The 17,818-nt window shown below is 40.0% G+C and overlaps 3 protein-coding genes across 11 annotated transcripts in view; 1 reads left to right on the forward strand and 2 right to left on the reverse strand.

Annotated features, from left to right (window-relative positions):
• si:dkey-246g23.2 (solute carrier family 66 member 2) overlaps positions 1 to 9,322 on the reverse strand; it is a 61,524-nt gene extending 52,202 nt beyond the window's left edge. The window contains exons 1-3 of one of the 5 annotated variants that reach the window (XM_017465639.3): positions 8,837 to 9,322; positions 3,924 to 4,235; positions 3,637 to 3,770 (exon numbers count right to left, since the gene is read on the reverse strand). In XM_017465639.3, the coding sequence (XP_017321128.1) occupies positions 3,637 to 3,770; positions 3,924 to 4,228 (439 nt within the window). In that variant the 5' untranslated portion in view covers positions 4,229 to 4,235; positions 8,837 to 9,322. Of the gene's footprint in view, positions 1 to 3,636; positions 3,771 to 3,923; positions 4,236 to 5,025; positions 6,478 to 8,093; positions 8,215 to 8,675 lie in introns of those variants that run through there. The other 4 variants (XM_017465638.3, XM_017465637.3, XM_017465640.3 and 1 more) reach the window with 4 other exon arrangements.
• On the forward strand, positions 8,179 to 12,089 carry hsbp1b (heat shock factor binding protein 1b). Of its 3 annotated transcripts, NM_001200938.1 has the most exon segments (6): positions 8,497 to 8,583; positions 8,685 to 8,746; positions 9,272 to 9,325; positions 9,502 to 9,568; positions 11,519 to 11,642; positions 11,766 to 12,087. In NM_001200938.1, coding segments are annotated over 5 exon segments (327 nt in total). In that variant the 5' UTR covers positions 8,497 to 8,558; the 3' UTR covers positions 11,638 to 11,642; positions 11,766 to 12,087.
• A 1,515-nt stretch (positions 12,090 to 13,604) lies between these two features.
• zgc:173742 (DNA topoisomerase I, mitochondrial) overlaps positions 13,605 to 17,818 on the reverse strand; it is a 57,446-nt gene continuing 53,232 nt past the window's right edge. For all 3 annotated transcript variants that reach the window (XM_047152805.2, XM_047152803.2, XM_047152804.2), the window contains exons 17-20: positions 15,623 to 15,750; positions 15,225 to 15,319; positions 14,776 to 14,925; positions 13,605 to 13,926 (exon numbers count right to left, since the gene is read on the reverse strand). In XM_047152805.2, the coding sequence (XP_047008761.2) occupies positions 13,824 to 13,926; positions 14,776 to 14,925; positions 15,225 to 15,319; positions 15,623 to 15,750 (476 nt within the window). In that variant the 3' untranslated portion in view covers positions 13,605 to 13,823. The remainder of the gene's footprint in view (positions 13,927 to 14,775; positions 14,926 to 15,224; positions 15,320 to 15,622; positions 15,751 to 17,818) is intronic.

The raw sequence follows: 17,818 nt of genomic DNA on the forward strand, positions 1-17,818 counted from the left end.
GTAAGTGCAACTGAGTGCAATTTTGAAAAGAACTTAGCAGCCCTTGTACACACATGCTACCAAGTAAGGCCTGCGATATCGTACTACTACTGCTCACACTAAGACTTCTCCACTCCAATCGATCAGCATGACAGGTAAATTAGGCTGCTGTCTGATTCCACATTCGGCTCCCTAATTATTACCATATTACACATTTTCATCATCCCATCTCCTCCCTCCGGCAGCAGGACCATAAATGGCTGACTTATATTGAACGTCCTCCTGGACATGGAAAAAGCCAATCAACTCGAACTTGAATTGTTCATAAATCAATGTTATGCTAAACTGACCCTGTGTGAACTCAGTGTCGCTTTCTACTGTATGACTTCTGCAGGTTCAACCAGAAGCCTCACACCTAAACAACATGCATGTCACCTGAGAGCTTTCCAGCAACAAGTCACATGGTCTCTTAAGTCTTCTCAGAGTTTTTCGCCAAATCCGGTTATGACTCTAGCTCTGTGTACACGACAGAACATATCTGGAGCTGGACTGAAGCACGACTTTTTTTTTTTATTCTATTACCTGCTATAATATAAACATTAACAGCAAACACTTGAAATATTAACAGTGCTTCTCATTCCTCTCATTCAACCAACCAGCACAACAGTAACAGTTATACGGGCGCAAGACCACAGGCATTTACCAGTTCTAATTAGACACTATATTATAAACAGGATGTGTAAAGGTCATTGTACTACTGTAATGCCTACAGTCAAATACAAAGCTAAATGAATGTCTCACTGTAGCACAGTTCGTACAGATGCTTCAGAATAAATTTACAGGACTTTCAAGGACTTTAAGCGCTATTTTTCTGTTTTTAAGGACTATACAAGAGACATCATTCAAACATAGTTTATTTCTTCTTTTAAAAATTCCAAAATAAAAATGATTAATAATAAAAAAAGCTACAACCAATTTTTAGTGTCAACCATTTATACGTGCTTGCTTCTTTCGTACTCTTTGTGCTCACATACTGTATTTTAATACAGTCGAATTCCCAATAAAGCTGTTCTCATTCAGTGCGTTTACATGGACAATAATAATCCACTATTAACCCGATTAAGACAATAGTGTGATTAAGAAACTACCATGTAAACAGCAATTTTTAATTACCTTAATCTGATTAAGGTTATACTTGAAGTAAACACTAATTGAATTAAGACAGGTGGAGTATTCCTGTTTTAGTCGCATTATGGACGTGTATTACAGACATGTAAACACCTAAATCACATCATGAATGTCGTGTGAGAGTTTTCACCGCATTTTGCGACAGGACACATACACACACGGCAGCGCTCAACATTTTACGGCGAACAAGAGAGTACGGCTGTGTCCCAAACCGCATACTTTCCTACTATAGGCCTGTAGTGGGGAAAAATACATGTATCTCGGCTAGTATATAGACGGTAAGTACGTGGTTTGGGACGCAGCCCACGGCTTCAAGCAGTTGTCTATTTGCACGTACAGCCTGAAAAATAATTAACTGCACTTAAAGCATTCGAATAATTTTTTTAAAAAATATAAAACACCCAAAACTGTATACGGTACCATAACGAAGACCAACAGTATGTTGATATGTGTATGCGGCGCGGTGACGTAATGACGTGTGCTGTTAATCTAATTATGTTCTAGAACATGTAAAACGGGTACATGAAAGGAGTATTCTAAACGCGACTCCTAAAAGTAAACACCTTAATCACATTATTATCTTACTCAGAGTAAGGTCAATAATTAGATTACTGCTGTCCATGTAAACGTAGTCACTGACATTTGTCTGTTTCTGTTGTCAGACAATGTATGAAACGAGTATGAAATAGTGACAGAAACGCAGCCCATTAAGACTACATGTTAACCAGCAGCTGATTTTCACTGCTAAAATCCTGATTTTATAACCGCGGCATCGTCTGACAAAATCGCCATACACACAAGTTAAAGACAACAACTGTGCTGTGATGTCAGCAGTGTTGGGGAAGATACTTCAAAATTGTAGCTTTTCAAGCTACAAACTACTCCTAATTTGAAGTAGTTAAGCTACACGTAGTCAAGCTACCCTTTTAAAAACGTAGTTAGCTACACTACAAGTTTACATTTACGTTTATTCATTTAGCAAGCCCTTTTATCCAAAGCGACTTACAAATGAGGAAGTTACTTACAAAAAAGTAGCTAACTACACTGAAGCTACTTAAATGGGCAACATTTTTAATAGGTCATGATTGTGAATCAGCTTGCGAATAATTCTGCATAAAGAAATTAAACACAATTTGAAAATAATTCGGAACAATTTTGAATTTATAATGTGCACATTAGGCTACTTGGCAATTTAACATGACATGACGTGTTAATTTCTGTATGCGTCCTTATATTTGGGCTTGAACTCCTGGACGTCGTATTAGAAGTATTCAAAGTGCTGGTATTTTAACCTTTGGTTTGCAAAGATTATATATAAAAGGTGTAAGATCTATTATTTGATTCTTTAAGGCACATGAACTTCGACTAAAAAGGCCATGGGTAATTGGTTCTCTCATTATCGGAATCAGTCACCAAGAATTGTATTCATGTTCTATCGAAAGTAAACACTAAAGTTTTTTGTGATTTCGTATTTATATATTTACTTTTAAAAAATAATACAAGCACTTTTTAAGTACCGTTAGATAAAAATGGCTGTTTTCAAGGTTTTTCCAGAACTTAAATTTAAAAAAGCCAAATTCAAGCACCTTCTACGAACCCTGCTGTAGGGTAAGATGAGGTAAAATGACACTACAGTGAGGGGGAAATGAGTGACGCTTCATTAATGCTTTTCTCAGGACTATGGCACCCTCTTCTGGCAATTCATGTACGCTCAGGAGTCCTAAGGGCTCTGCTATGCTCTGACAATCAGCTCAAATGGATGTTAACTCCATTAATCCAGTGCATTACCTCTGCTGCAGTGCTGTTTGATTGTTTCATTGCGTTCTGGTCTGCTTCTTAAGTAGGCAGCATTTCCATTCTGGATACAGCTACCTGCCAAGCTTGCTTATTTTGGGCATATTTAAGAGCAATGTCGCACTTATGTTTCTCTGAGTAGAATAGGAATGTAAACACATACAAATACATAATTCTCAATGAACAGATAATGCATTCTAAACGAGTGGGTGGTTTTTACATTCATGTAGGTGAGAGCGAGCGAGATATGAAGCATACAGGACAAAGAAACGCCTCGATCATTAACATGAACGTATAGGGTTTATTCATTCATCCTCAGTTTGCTGTCTTCACTACTTCTATATTGGATTGAGAAGATAAACTCAAGAGAAGATAAAGGGGCCAACAAAAATATAAATGGCCCTTAAGCACCACTGTATCTGCTCTAGCAATGTCCCTCTGTGACGTCAGAGCAGCAGACAACCGCTAATTCCTCACAAATAATGAAAATACAGCACCCACCAAAAAAAAAGAAAGAGAAGAATAGCACCGGTATCACTGAATACATCGAAAATATTCAACAGAAACACAATGTGTGGCACAATTCCTCTTTGGTTAAAATGCTGCCACCATAATCTCCTATCTCAGTGTAGAAGGTTATGTATGTGTTGGTAGTCTGAATAAAAATGGCATTACCCGTGATGCGGTGCTGTTTGGTGCTGACACGGTTGCTAATCTGGACAGTGCAGCATAAGTGTAGCATAGCCATCATTGTTAGAATCATCACCACACTCTGCACAAGCAGAGTCAGCTCAAACTGCTTCCCGACCCTGCAAACACACACACGCAGACACACACACAAATATACAGTCTATAAGACAATACTACTGTAATTTGGGTTCCTGTTTCCTTATCACTTCTAGCAAAGTATATCCTGAGAAACAGTACTGTGAAAAGCAAAGAATTATTTCTCCTGCGCTCACCAGAAGAAGATGCGCAGTATATTAGCGATGAGCAGAACCAGGCATACACGGGTTGAGAAGCCCTCAGTGTTGTTGGTCTTCTGGATCTCCTGGTACTGGGGGATGTATGGCACTGCACCCCCAAACACCATCACACACGAGGCCAGCCATGAGAGAAGAGTCCACGAGCTCTCCATTAACCCGATTGACTCCTCCAGTTCAGGGTCCATGGCCAAAAGCCCCACCAATACCACCTCCTCCTCCACCACACCCTCTGCCGCCGCTGCTGCTGCTGCTACTCCTGCTGATACTGCTACTAAACTCATACACTGTCTTGAAATAATCACATAACAGCTTAAGTTTAATTTCACACATAAAGGAAAAGCACAAAGTATATCAGTAAAAAACAGTAAGCATATTGCAGTGCTCTTTCAAAAGAAGATAAGGATAAATTGCAGACCTAAACACCTTACAGGATCACACTATTGCTTTAAAGGGGTAGTTCGTTATTTTAACTGCCCCCTGCTGCCTGCAAGGTGAACTGTAATTGCAAGGAACAATCTATTCATCCAACCTTCCACCTCCCCTCTGTAGACATTATAAGTTGTGTTTTAATCTATTCACTCTAGCTGGAGGCACGGCTTATATCCAGGCCAGAAAAAGCAAATAATCAAACAAACAAAAAAAGCCTGAAACTATCCAGATCCAGTGCATGTGAAAATTACAAAGCTCACCTTTTCTATGTTTACTTGAAAATTTATATAATCATTATCATTTTGGAACCAGCTTTAACGTGTACAAACTACACCTTTAAAAAGGAAAAAGAAAAATAACGTTTAATAAATAAAAAATAATAACAACATGCATCCCCTTAAAATATCAGGAAATGTACTTTTATTAAAAGAAAAAGGAATGAGAGGAAACAAAATAGTTTCCTTTTGACTGTAGTCCTGACTTCATTTTTTATTTTTTTTTTGACTGACTGAACTCAAACATTTTCCTGTACGGGTCTATGCATGCTCCTGAATGCAGCTACGCAGACGCTGACATTAGAATTGTACTGATTCACCGCCTCACCTCAAACAGGATTAATTACTCACCTCAAACAGGATTAATTACTCACCTCAAACAGGATTAATTACTCCCATTGTGTTCCTGCCCTTCCTTACCACAAACTGAACCTGATGGTGTGAGCTTTTTTTAACTGGGTGTGAATGAGCGCTAAGTAGTCTGTAGCAATGAGAGAAGTGACTATATTCTCACACAGGGTTGCACTAAAAATGTCAAAATCCAATTTCAGCTCAGCCTCGTGCCACCACCTCCCGCTTTAGGAACTCTTTCATCATCTAAATGCAACAGAAGATTTTCCATCATTTCCTCTCCATGTGGAAAGCTGCAGATTAAACACCACTTTCTAGAAATAGCTCCATTAAAACTTCCTCCAAACTTGCCTCCTCAACCCCTGGCCCTTTATTCTCAGCTAGATAAGACTGCTCCCGCAGAAAGTCTGTACCCACTGTCCTGAGGAATTCTTTCCTTCTCCCATGTAGGTTTGAGGATCAGCAAGGAAAACAAAACTTCTGAAAATCGATAATGAGCTAAACCTCAGCAAAAAGGAGGTCTGTCTCGAGAGCCAACACTGAAGAGTTGACCATAGTGCATGATCTAAAAAGCCCCAGGAGCGGGACATATTTGCCTTCTCTAACTGGCGAATTGTAATTTCTCTTACTCACTTGAACTCTCTTAACCATCACTAGATGTCTCCCAATCCCTTTATATCAACACTTTGCCTTTTATGTTATCTAAAGCAACCAAGGCCGTTTAAATCGCACCTGATCAAGCTGACCCGGGAGATGTCCCAGGTCATCGTCCCTCCTTATCAATATTTGACGCACATACCTCCTGCGTTTGTACTGTCATCAAATTACAACACGGATCATATGCAATATAAAATAGGTCATATGAAAATATAAAACATATTTTCTGATTCTTTTCCACACCACCACAACACTTCTCTTATTTTTCCCCCTCTTAGACCACAGGGCCAGGATTAGGTTCTTGAATGTCCATCAGTTCCCAAACGGTTATAAATGGCTTTCAAACATTCCTCATAATTCTAATCACTACACACAACGCACGCACATACTACTGAATGTATAACACACTCATGCACATGAAAAAGTATCCACGGTGATAGGGTCAGTGTGTTGCTGTAATGTATGCACTGTGGTAATTCATCAGCAGTGCTGATGTCCTCTGGAAACTTTATGCTGCAATAAATACTACCTAGTATATGTACATACTAGCATATACATAGGTGTGATTATTGTTGTGCAATTATTCACTGTAGCTCATCTGTTCCTGTGCATATTCACATAGACACTCACTCTCTACTCAATCCACCAATAAAAAGGGACCACCATAAGACCACTACTAAACAGATATTATTGAGTGGTGTACCATACTCAGTGCAGTGGTGACACTGATATGGTAGTGTGTGGGTGTGGCACTGATATGAGTGTATCAGGCACAGTAGTGCTGTTTGTTTTTTTTGTGTACAGGCCAGTGCTTCTCAACCGGGGGGGGGGGGGGGGGGGGGGGCACATGGAGAGATCGGAAGGGGGTGCAAATTGTTTTCAACAACAAAAAAAAAAGCACAGACAAGGCATCATTTGGGTACTCGGTGTATCTGTCTATCAATCAATCAATCAATCAAAAACAGATTATAGATCATTATATAATCATTATACCTGGTCTCCTGCAATAAGGGGGGGGGGGGGGGGTGTCATGCCACATGATAGGGGAGGCTTGGGGTGGGACTTTATTTACAAATGCTTGAGAACCTCTGGTATAGGCTATGGTACACACCTACCTTGTTGGTCTAGTGTAGGTGTACAATTACAGTTAACCCTTCATCAGGACAATCGTGAGTCTACTGACAAAATTACATTGTTACGACACCACTTCCTTGACAGTGCTAACCTGCTATACAAAGCCATTGGTTGCCAGGAACTGCTATTCAAATCATGCTGTTTGTGGCATATTTGCATGAGCAAGGACTTTGGTGAAACAAGAGGAACACAGAAAATCTTCAGCAGTGTGCTGTTAGCAGAAAATGTTGATTTTTGTGTGATTCTTGTTTTGACCTTAATATATGATAAATTCACACAGTGTACGTGAAGTCTATAGCGTCCAGGCTGTATGAATAGTAAAGGAAACGCTTGAAAGGAAAAATCCACCCTGGACACTGGTATAGGAATCATTATAATTAACATGTGATCTTCGGTGGTGTCCAAGGTTTATTCCATCCGTCCAATGCTGTGTTTATCTGAGTCGGTTTTAGAATACTCCTTTCATGTTCCAGTTTTACATGTTATAGAACAGAGATCGATTAACGGCACACGTCATTACATCCCAACGCCACGCCGTCTGACATTCCCTCCAGAATTTCACGCATCAACATCCCGTTCGTCTTCGTTATGGTATCGTATACAGTTTTGGTAATTTTCATTTTTAATTTTACGAAAGCTTCAAGTGCAGTTAATTATTTATCATGCTATACGTGCAAATAGACGACTGCTTGAAGCCGTGGGCTGTGTCCAAAACTGCGTAATTACCTATAACATAGTAGCCGAAATACATGTATATCTCCTACTATATAGTAGGTAAGTACGCGGTTTCAGACGCAGCCGTGCTCACTTGTTTGCCGTCAAACGGTTGAGCACTGCCGTGTGTGTACGTGTCCTGTCGCAAAATGCGGTGAAATCTCCCACACGACGTTAATGGTGTGATTAAGGTGTGCACACGTCTGTAATACACTTCGATAACACGACTAAAACAGGAATACTCCACACGTCTTAATTCCATTTGTGTTTACTACGAGTATGACTTTAGCCAGATTAAGGTGATAAATAATCGCTGTTTACGTGCTAGTTTCTTAATCAGAGTATTGTCTTAATCGGGTTAATATCGGATTATTGTTATCCATATAAAAGTACAGTCTGACGCCCCCCCCTCCCCCTACCGTGATGTCAGCACGGTACGCAACCACTAACTTCTGACTGGAATTACATAAAAACAGCACAAACCAACAAATTAGCACTATATTCACCAAACGAAGAGTTTCCCTTTAAATAACATCGAGTCACTTAAGCATTTCATGGGGGCTGGGATTTTCTTCACACTACTCACTTTGTTCTTCAGCTCAAGAGTTTATATCGACTTCCTTTTAATTTCCCGACTCGTTTAGGTTGTCGACACAAACACAGGATATTGTGTAAACGGATAAAAGCCAGTATGTTGCAGTGTTTTCTCGTTTATCACCGAGATACAGCACTTGTAGAAACACCAGACGCGCGTTTGGCTAATCCTAGTAGTCTAAGAATAGCGCGCGCGCCCTTAAATACTCCAAAAGTGCACGAGACAGCTATTCATGCTGTTAATCTGAAGAAAGAAAGAAAGAAAAACAACACACAGTAGTGTCGTTCTGTTGCGTTGACTGATGAGTCATAGGTCTTCTGTTTCACATCCACTAATACTGAGTGATTAGAAAATCAGAGAACTCGGTCTCAACACTGTAGTGAAAGCTGAACGGAAACGCCACAAGCAACACTGCAGCAGACACACCAGATACAATCTTTTAAGGCTCTACAACCTATGCTGTTAAGAATTTCCTGCTTCGGTATGCGAACTATGACACTATCAAATAAAACTATATATATTATATACACGTATTTTGTCCAGCTTGATATTAGAAGATAAGCTAACGTTTACCTCTACTAGGCGAAGATTACAGCCAGCCCGAGTTCCTGTCTCCTGTGGGGTGCAGAGTTATCACTACACTGGTGCGGTGTTTATTCAGCGTATAAACCCAATGCTTCACTGGTCATTCAAAAAGAAAAAGGGGTTAAATAATAAGGAAGAAAAACAGTTACCGATGGAGTCTCCGGGTTAACTATGAATGCATCTTCTAAATACAGCACAGCCCAAATGATGAATAGTGGGGCGGAGTGGAGCATATGTAGAGCCAAAAGAAAACAAATGATACCTAGGACAACAAATAACCTATTTTACATCAGATTATTTAATATGTATATAAATATTTATGTAATATGGTCAGGGTGTGTTTTTGTTGTTGTTTTTTTTTGTTTTTTCCTTTGAGAATGCCATTGTAAGGTTAGGAAGCTGAAATTCCTCCCTACACGAGATTTCGTTTCGGTCTCGCGAGACTTCCGCACGATCTCGCCGGTGGCTTAGTCAACAACTGAATGTTTATTTCTGGAACACGTAACATTTTTTAGGTGTATACTTACTTTGAATCGCTTCGGCATTTTGGTTGATTGTTTGTTTGCTTTTTCGCCCCTGCACAGACACTAATTATGGCAGAGACTGATCCGAAATCAGTACAGGATCTTACAGCAGTGGTGAGTTTCAAACATCGGGTTGCTAAACTAGGCGAAGCAGGGCTAGTCAAGCTAGCTAGCATAACAACCGATACGCCAGGCTTTCTGTTAAATACTGGGCGTAGATGCTCTGTGAAGTTATATTAGATAATCATAATAATAATGTAAGTTGGTGGTGTTGTTTTGCTATGTGACAGGTGCAGACGTTGCTGCAGCAGATGCAGGACAAATTCCAGACCATGTCAGATCAAATCATCGGGAGAAATATCCTTCCTCTAATGACTGAACACTAAGCATGGAAAAATGTAGGCGCGCACACAACATCTAGAAGTGATCTTATAATAGTTCAGGTGTTACGCTTGAAGAAACAAGTAATATCAGGCAGATGTTTGTCAGTGATACACCACCAAGCTATGTATGAATTTACACTCCAGAGTAGTGATGAGTCGATTCCTTCATTTTGAACGAATCTTTAATATGACTCGAGAACAGCGAGTTGTCTCAGAGAGTGATAACGTTTACATGGACAGCAGTAATTTAATTATTGACCTTACTCTGATTAAGATAATAATGTGATTAAGGTGTTTACATGAGTCACTTTTAGAATACTCCTGTCATGTTCCCGTTTTACATGTTATAGAACATAATTAGATTAACAGCCCGCGTCATCGGGTCACCGCGCCCCGACGTCCCTCCAGAATTTCACAAACATACAGCTCGTCCTCGTTATGGTACCGTGTACAAGTTTGGGGTTTTTTTTTAAGTGCAGTTAATTATTTGTCATGCTGTACGTGCAAATAGACAACTGCTTGAAGCCGTGGGCTGCGTCCCAAACCACGTACTTACCAGCTATATACTAGCCGAGATACATGTATTTTTCCCCACTACAGGCCTATAGTAGGAAAGTATGTGGTTTGGGACGCGGCCGAACTCTCTTATTCGCCGTAAAACGGCCGTGTGTGATCGTGTCCTGTCGCAAAATGCGGTGAAAACTCTCACATGACGAGTAACACGGACACCTCCATGCTCGTCTTTTTTCTTTCTTTTTTCTAAGCAACAAGCTAGCCTGCTAACAGGTAACGCTCCTCAAAACAGCGAATGGTATAGTCAGTGTTCTAGACGCAACACTCTAAAGTATATACAGCAAACCTGATTTAAAGGTAAGAAGTGCAGCTCATGCTGTGGCAGCCATATTGATTTGACGTCACATGCTGAACTCTGGGGAACCTGCTGCAAAACGAAACAAAACAATAGAAGCAGTCATAGAAATTCAAAACATACACACAGCTAACCTTTAAAACCACTACCATTATTGGTTCTTGATGGTATCCACCAATAGAAGGCAACAAATTAGCGGTAGAGATCCCCAGGGATCTGTTACAGTTTCTATTAAAACCAATACAATTCCCATTATAACCATTACAAATTCTATGAGAGTTTCTATTGCTTTTTTTTTTTTGTTTTTTTCCTAGTACGGAATTGAGGAGACCTTCCCAAGTTCCCAGAGTAGGACTTTGGTTACGAACTCTAGTCAAACCTAGCACATGTAACAAAGTTGGAGAAACTTGCAGAGCGGTCTTGGTCTACTCCACTTTGCAGAACCTTGTAAATGCTCTTAGATTAAGTTTGTGTATTCTTTAATTCAGACTACAGGTTTTCAACTGAGGAGATGGTCAGTGCCCAAACACAGGGTTTTTTGTGTCCCACAGTCATGTGTTGATCTCAATGCATATTCTGATTCAATATCATCTGAAATCAAGTTTGGGGCTAAAATATTCTCCTGGAGAAGGTTAATGAATTAATTTTCACAAGAGTTCCATCATGATGACCAGCCATCACCCACAAATTGATAGTGTGCATGGATAAAAAAGTGTCATTTTTGGTTTGAGCTGACTGTGATCCTGTTGTAATTCCAACGATGCTTGGCACCAAGTGGTGTGTTTAAATGTTATTCTGTAGATGCAGTTTACACAGACACAATTAAAATGAGCCACAAGTAGGTATTACATTTTGTGTTGCTTCTACACACCCTAGTCCTCTAATACACTCCACCCTACCTGCCAAGCTCTTAAGCTTACTTTAGGCATGTTTTTAGATTTAGCAGTGGAGGAGCTACATTGTTTCGGTGCATATTTAGCAGCGTCAAGGGAAGAATTTGCATACCAAAAGCCACAGCTGCATAGTACTCCATCTGTCTTCCTTAACAAGACTCACTTGATGAGATGAGTACGCGCATTGATGACCTGGAGAAGAACATCGCTGACCTGATGACCCAGGCTGGCGTAGAGGAGGCGGAAGGAGAGAACAAGGCCAAAGAACCTGAGGCCTCTTAATGAAGGTATCATTTACACTCAATTGAAATATCTGACCAAGCTTTGTTTGAAATTTGGTGTCATCACTTGATTCGAATTTAGTGTACAGCTGTTACAGTAGACCTAAAATCAGCTATTCTCTTGAACAGGTTGCCCAGTAACGATGGAGTAAAGGAAACTTTTCGAGAGCAGCAACCTTCCCCCGTAGTGCTGCCTGCTTTGATTTGATGTATTGTTGTATAGTTCTTTTTATACTGACTTCAACTAATACCGATGGATATTCCTGATAGTGTTCTATAATATTTAGGGTTTTCATTATGGATAGTGCATATCATTTTTTTAGGCCTCTTTAACACCAGCCAGCGGCATGGCTGAGGCCTGTTTACTGTAATATGAGCACTAGCTATGTGCCGAACAAACACCATTCCAGTTTCAACTGAGTTTGTGCTATTAAAATGGTTTCATACAAAACAGTTCCTGTGATATTTTTCCTTTCTCTTTTTAAATCACCAACTGCATTATTGCTGACTTTGCTAATGAATGAATCCCTATACTTCAAACAAAGACATTGAGTACAGCATATCTAAGTATTCATGAATGTGGAGCATTACATGTATCACCTGATCACATCGTACAGAGGTGCCAACATTGTTAGGATTGTCTTTTTAGCAGTCGGGGGGGGGGGCAACAGAACTTTACTACAAAAACCCTGTCAAAGGTCAATGCTTGAGAGAGCTAATCTGTTTCAGATGTGTGCCTTGCAAACAGCGAGGCAAAAGTTGTTTTCTATATTCTACGTTTCTAAAAACTTGTTTCCTCACAAGACTGAGATTCATGAATTGACAGGTCAGATTTCTTCTAGATAAAGTTGGTGCAAAGAGAAAGTATCTTTGATATCCTGGCCCTTTCCCCTTCAGTTAATATTCCCTTTCACATCGTTTTATTTGTGTTTCATCTGACCAGTGTGCAACTTGAAAGGCAGAAAAGTGCAATAAGCATGTCACATACTGTACTGGCAGATGAAGGGGCCAGAAATCATAAATGCTACAGCAGACATCACTGCACAGAGACTCGCAAACAGATGCAAATCACCTGCTGCAACAGGAGAAACCATATCGAACCAGTAGCACTGAGCATGCATTAACGGTGCCAGCCTTAGTCACTGGGGAGTCCTGTGTGGTCTGGATGCGTTTGGCATGGTGGCAAGGCTGAAGGAAGAGCAGTAATCCTCTGGGCACTGGAGGAGGTAGTAATGCCATAGCAGATCAACATCTACCTGTGTAATCAATGAAAATACACACATCCACCAAAAGAGGATACTTCCATACAATACACTTCTGCTCGTAACAGCATTAGTTAAACTGTAGGGCCCTGTACAGACAAGTCTTCCCCACAACACCACACTGCAACGCTCTCGCCACTAGCTTCCTGTAGCTTCCTTCATCCAATTTAAAACACTGACGACTCACTTGCAAAGTCCAAAACTAATCACCTACACGAAGGCACTGATTAAACCCAGCTCTGCATCACGATCCCTTCGAGTCACGATCACACAAGTCTTGACCTGTAATCCCTCAAGACACAAGGAAAACTGGTTTCGAGACTCTTTTGTCCTGCCTGTCTTCAAACAAAGACCCACCTCTTCAATAAACACTGAAGTGAGCAGTAAATCTACACATTCTCTCTCTGTGTAGCTGTACAAACTCCCACACTAACTCTTATCTAACAGGATTTAATCAGACTCTGGCCTATTTGTACTACGTAAGGACATGTTTATATATAGATATATACTACAGAGCACTCCTGTAAGTCGCTGTGGATAAGAACATTCTGCCGAATGCTGGAAAAGTTCATGTAAATGTAAATATTTACACAACCACCAGAAACCCTGATGCAGGTGGAAAAAAGAGCACATTAAAAGAGGCTTACAAATAACAGCATTAATGGTCATGGATGCAGGTTCTGAGTAATAGTTACGCGATGCTGAGTATAGGAAACATATTCAAACTATTTATTGAAATTTACAGTAAAAAAACAAAAACAAAACCAAAACAGTCCAGTTGCTGAATTTATATTAAAAGAACACAGTAAACTGACAGCATTTTAAAACAGCTAGTAACAATTTATGCTAAAAGATGCATCTATAAGAGCTTGGATAAAAATAGAACGTTAAAGTTTAACTGGAACTGTAGATGCTTGGTTTGGGATTAAAACAAAAAGTTGCGTTCAGTCATATCAATGGCCCAGGCAAACTTATCCCTCTGAGTCTTGTTATAAATTTTATCCAGTGGCACCTCCATGTTCTTGCACCTACAAATCAGGTCACAGGGGGGGAAAAACGAAATAAATTGGAGGATATTCTGACCATTTTCGATGCACAATAGTTTAAACCAAAGAAATGGTATGACTGTGTGTGTGTCTTTGGTGGTCTTGGTAATACGTGTCAGACGTTGCTGTAGCTAAATTCTGGAACCCAATAAATCAGAGTTTTTCCTGCCAGTAATATACCATACTGAGACATCTCTATTTTAAGAAAACATTATTTTGTTGTGTAACAAACTGTTCAGCAGAGGTAAAAATATTCAGACTTATTTTGCCCATTTCCAAGTCTTCCTTCAAGACTCGTCAAGCCAGCCATGCACAATTTTTCAAACTTGTTGCTCTTGCAGTAGCACAGGGCAGCGTAACACACTTGGAGGAAGGTGCTATCCACCCCCTTCTGCATACACAAGCTCATTGATGTCCACAACTAGCTAGTGTCGCTGTGATCGACAGGGGAGAGGGGGAGAGAGAGAGTATGCCGGTGAACAATTTTGCTCTCTCTTGACTTTCGGAAATGGATGGCTGTCAGGATTTGTCCTGTGTGATCTCCAGACTACAGGCTGAATTGTGTAGATATGATTCCGAAGATTTGAATTGATGCAACAATCATAAATCAATCAAATCAAAAGAGGTAAACAATTATATTCGTCATCGTCATTGAGAAGTGAACGATATGCCTAGTCCAGATTTTGAATGAACTCAGTCCCATCAGTGGCTACTAAACGTAACTGTATCGTAGCAGATTCAGTGGTATCATCAAATAGCTTTGCCTTATAAATTGACATCAAGTCGTATCGTGTTTAAGCCTGAGCTTTCCACCCTGAATAACAGCCTCACCAGGCCACACTGATGCGTGGGTCCAGATAGTTTAGTTTGGAGGTGCTCAGGGCGATCTGCTTGTTCTCTTCTCGGTCTGTAGCCTGAACCTCCATCCTGAGCAGCTGCTCTTCACTGCGCTGCACTGCCTTCTTCTTCTTCTCTACCACACTAAACACACACACACACACACACACACACACACACACAGTTATAGCACAGAGAAAGTCATGAGGTACTTCAAACTGAATAATAATAAACAAAACAAAAAAATAATAAAAGTAATAATAAATAAAAAAATTTGGATTACAGTTAATTAAAATGTGTACAATTGATGATTTTAATAAACGGAGTTTCATTCCTCTCGTGTCCTCATAGGAACAACAAGGATGGACAAAATAAGGAAGCACATTAAAATGAGAAGCACCCTCATGAAAGCTGTACTGTTCACTTCATGAAAGGGAACTTACACCAGCAGTTTGCTGTCTGAGCTCCTTTTGGCTTCCTTCTTAGCCTGCTTCAGCTCCTTTTTAGCAAGCGCTAGCTGCTCTTTCCTACTCACAATCTAAAAAGAGAGAAGCACGATAAGGTCATATATCCAGCAGCAAAGCCTCAAGAGATCAGACCGGGATATAAGCAGAGTAACCCATATAACAAACACACAGCATATAAATGTGCTGCAAGAGACATTAATAAAGCTTGAGTAAGCTTGAAACAACTGCAGCGTCATGCAAACTATCTAAATAATGTGTAAAAATGTGTATTAGATATTGTTTAATAAGTTTTTTTAGATATTGTTTAATAAGTTAATAAGTTTAATTCCTTTTTTTTTTTTTTTTTCCCCCAAGCTATTTCTGTGATTCCTCACCTTAGCCTGCAGGTTGGCCATGGACTGCTCGAAGGTCTTTGGTGGCGCCCGCTGATGGTTACAGAGAACTGCAACCGCACGGTTCGCTCGGTTATAGGACAGCAGCTTCTCCGCCGGGTTATCCGAAGCTGGACGAGATGAGAGATGAGTTTATGGATGATAAATCATCGTTTAGCTTTTCTGCATGGACAATTCTCAATTCTGACGCATTAATCATTTGATGAATTAATTCATTTCTATGGCGTGCATTTTTGTGTTTGGTCCTACATTTATACCAAGACAAATAAAGCGAACTAGGACACAAATGAGTTCCATATACTAGGAAAGAAGCGTTATAAATTTCACTCAGGAAGACAAGCTCCTTTATAGGAAATTGCAAACGCTGACTAATTGGATTTTAGGAAAGTTATCAACTTCTGGTTGGACTGCATAATACCACCCCATTTTGTTTTTATTCCTTACTTAGAAGGGGTGAGGGAATTTCATACAAACCCTGACAAACAAATCAGTGCTTGAACATGTGAGACAGTGTGTAACACTACATGTCTTCCGTCAGTGACTTGATTGTTTGCACACACACACACACACACACACACACACACACACACACACACACACACACACACACACAGCACAATAGCATTATCGCATACAAGGGTTATTTTAATTATGGTTTTGTTAAAAAGAAGAACAAAAGTAAATCTCACATACCTGTAGTTGCAATCACTAGTTAGTTTACGTTTTATTTTGGCTTAACAAGGTCAGGACGTGAAGTGAACTGAAATCAGGGCTGCAAATAGATGTAACGAGATGTACATTTTTTAAAAGATGATAACTACGCATGTGTGTGCTCTGTGGCCGCAGCGGTGATAGGTTGAATTCTTGTGCAATGAAGTATCCATAATAAACAACACTTGTTCTTCCATTTTTCTTAAGTCAAGTCTCCATTCATGTTCTGTGAGCAAAGCCACTCACAACTTTGAATGTTTGGCAGCCTGGACACAGGAAGCTATTATACATCAGAGAAAGGTGTCAGACAGCAGGTTATTAAGGTGAAAGGGAAAGACGTATTAAGAACTACAACACGTTTTATTTTTGTCCATCTTAAAGCCGCACACACCGTATATTCAGACAGATGTGTAAATCGTCCGACTTGATAGCCGTCACAATACGAATCTACTGGTGATTCCTGATGTTATCGTCAATGGTCCCAAGCCTACATTCTGCTGTGAGCTAATTGTGCTGTGAAAGTCACACAGCTCTCTGTAGTGCAAATATGTTTTTTAAATCCTGCGTTCTTCACTTTCAGAGTATGAACCTCCCTATCGCCATGATCATTTCTTTAATCCAGGCCGACCTTTAATCCAGCCAGGAAATGCTGTTTTAAAGCAGCAGAGAGAGAGAGGGGGAGAGAGAGAGAGAGAGAGAGAGAGGGAGAGAGAGGGGGAGAGACAGAGAGAAAGGGAGAGGGGGAGATGGAGAGGGAGAGAGAGAGAGGGGGAGAGAGAGAGAGGAGTGTTTTTAAATCCCCTGTAGCCACTTTGTTGTGTATTAAAGGCTGCTGTGTTAATCAATAACTGTTTCAGTAACTGATCCAACAGTCGAATGACAATTATCCCTTCTGCAGCAGCAGCCGGTGTCAGTACTAGAGTACACCTACTTTTTTTTATGTATTAGATCAACATTTACAACAAAAACTCTTTCCACAACAATGAAAACATGAAAGGTGTCCAGATCCTCCATGTAGAACACTTCCATAAGCAAGTAGAGAAAGGGAAAGCGTAGAGAATCACAATGCTGCACTGCATGAGTTGTAACTAGCTGGTCCCTTATACAGTGGTGCTTGAAAGTTTTTCAAAAGAAGTTTCTATAAATCTATAACTTTATGTATACATGTTTCATTTATACACAAGTCCTAAAAGTAGATAAAGAGAACCCAATTAAACAAATTAGACAAAATATTATACTTGGTCATTTATTTATTAATGAAAATGATCCAATATTACACATCTGAGTGGCACAGGGTGCTGTATCATGGCTGACCCTGCGCTCTGGCCCCAACCTCCTAACATGCTGGGATATGCGAAGAAAAAAAGAATTTCACTGTACTGTAATGTATATGTATGATGATGACTCATTATCATTACCAAATTACAATACATTCAAATCTCTGCAGCACTCGTTATTACCCATACA

This window comes from Ictalurus punctatus, chromosome 4 (genome assembly GCF_001660625.3).
Source record: "Ictalurus punctatus breed USDA103 chromosome 4, Coco_2.0, whole genome shotgun sequence".
Taxonomy (NCBI): Eukaryota; Metazoa; Chordata; class Actinopteri; order Siluriformes; family Ictaluridae; genus Ictalurus; species Ictalurus punctatus.

What these genes read in the sequence shown, in the direction of transcription:
- hsbp1b (XM_053677753.1), top strand. Translation starts at nt 9,281, where the DNA reads ATGGCAGAGACTGATCCGAAATCAGTACAGGATCTTACAGCAGTG. An exon ending in TACAGGATCTTACAGCAGTG is followed by an intron (nt 9,326 to 9,501) that starts GTGAGTTTCAAA and finishes GCTATGTGACAG; the next exon opens with GTGCAGACGTTGCTGCAGCA. An exon ending in AGATCAAATCATCGGGAGAA is followed by an intron (nt 9,569 to 11,518) that starts ATATCCTTCCTC and finishes AACAAGACTCAC; the next exon opens with TTGATGAGATGAGTACGCGC.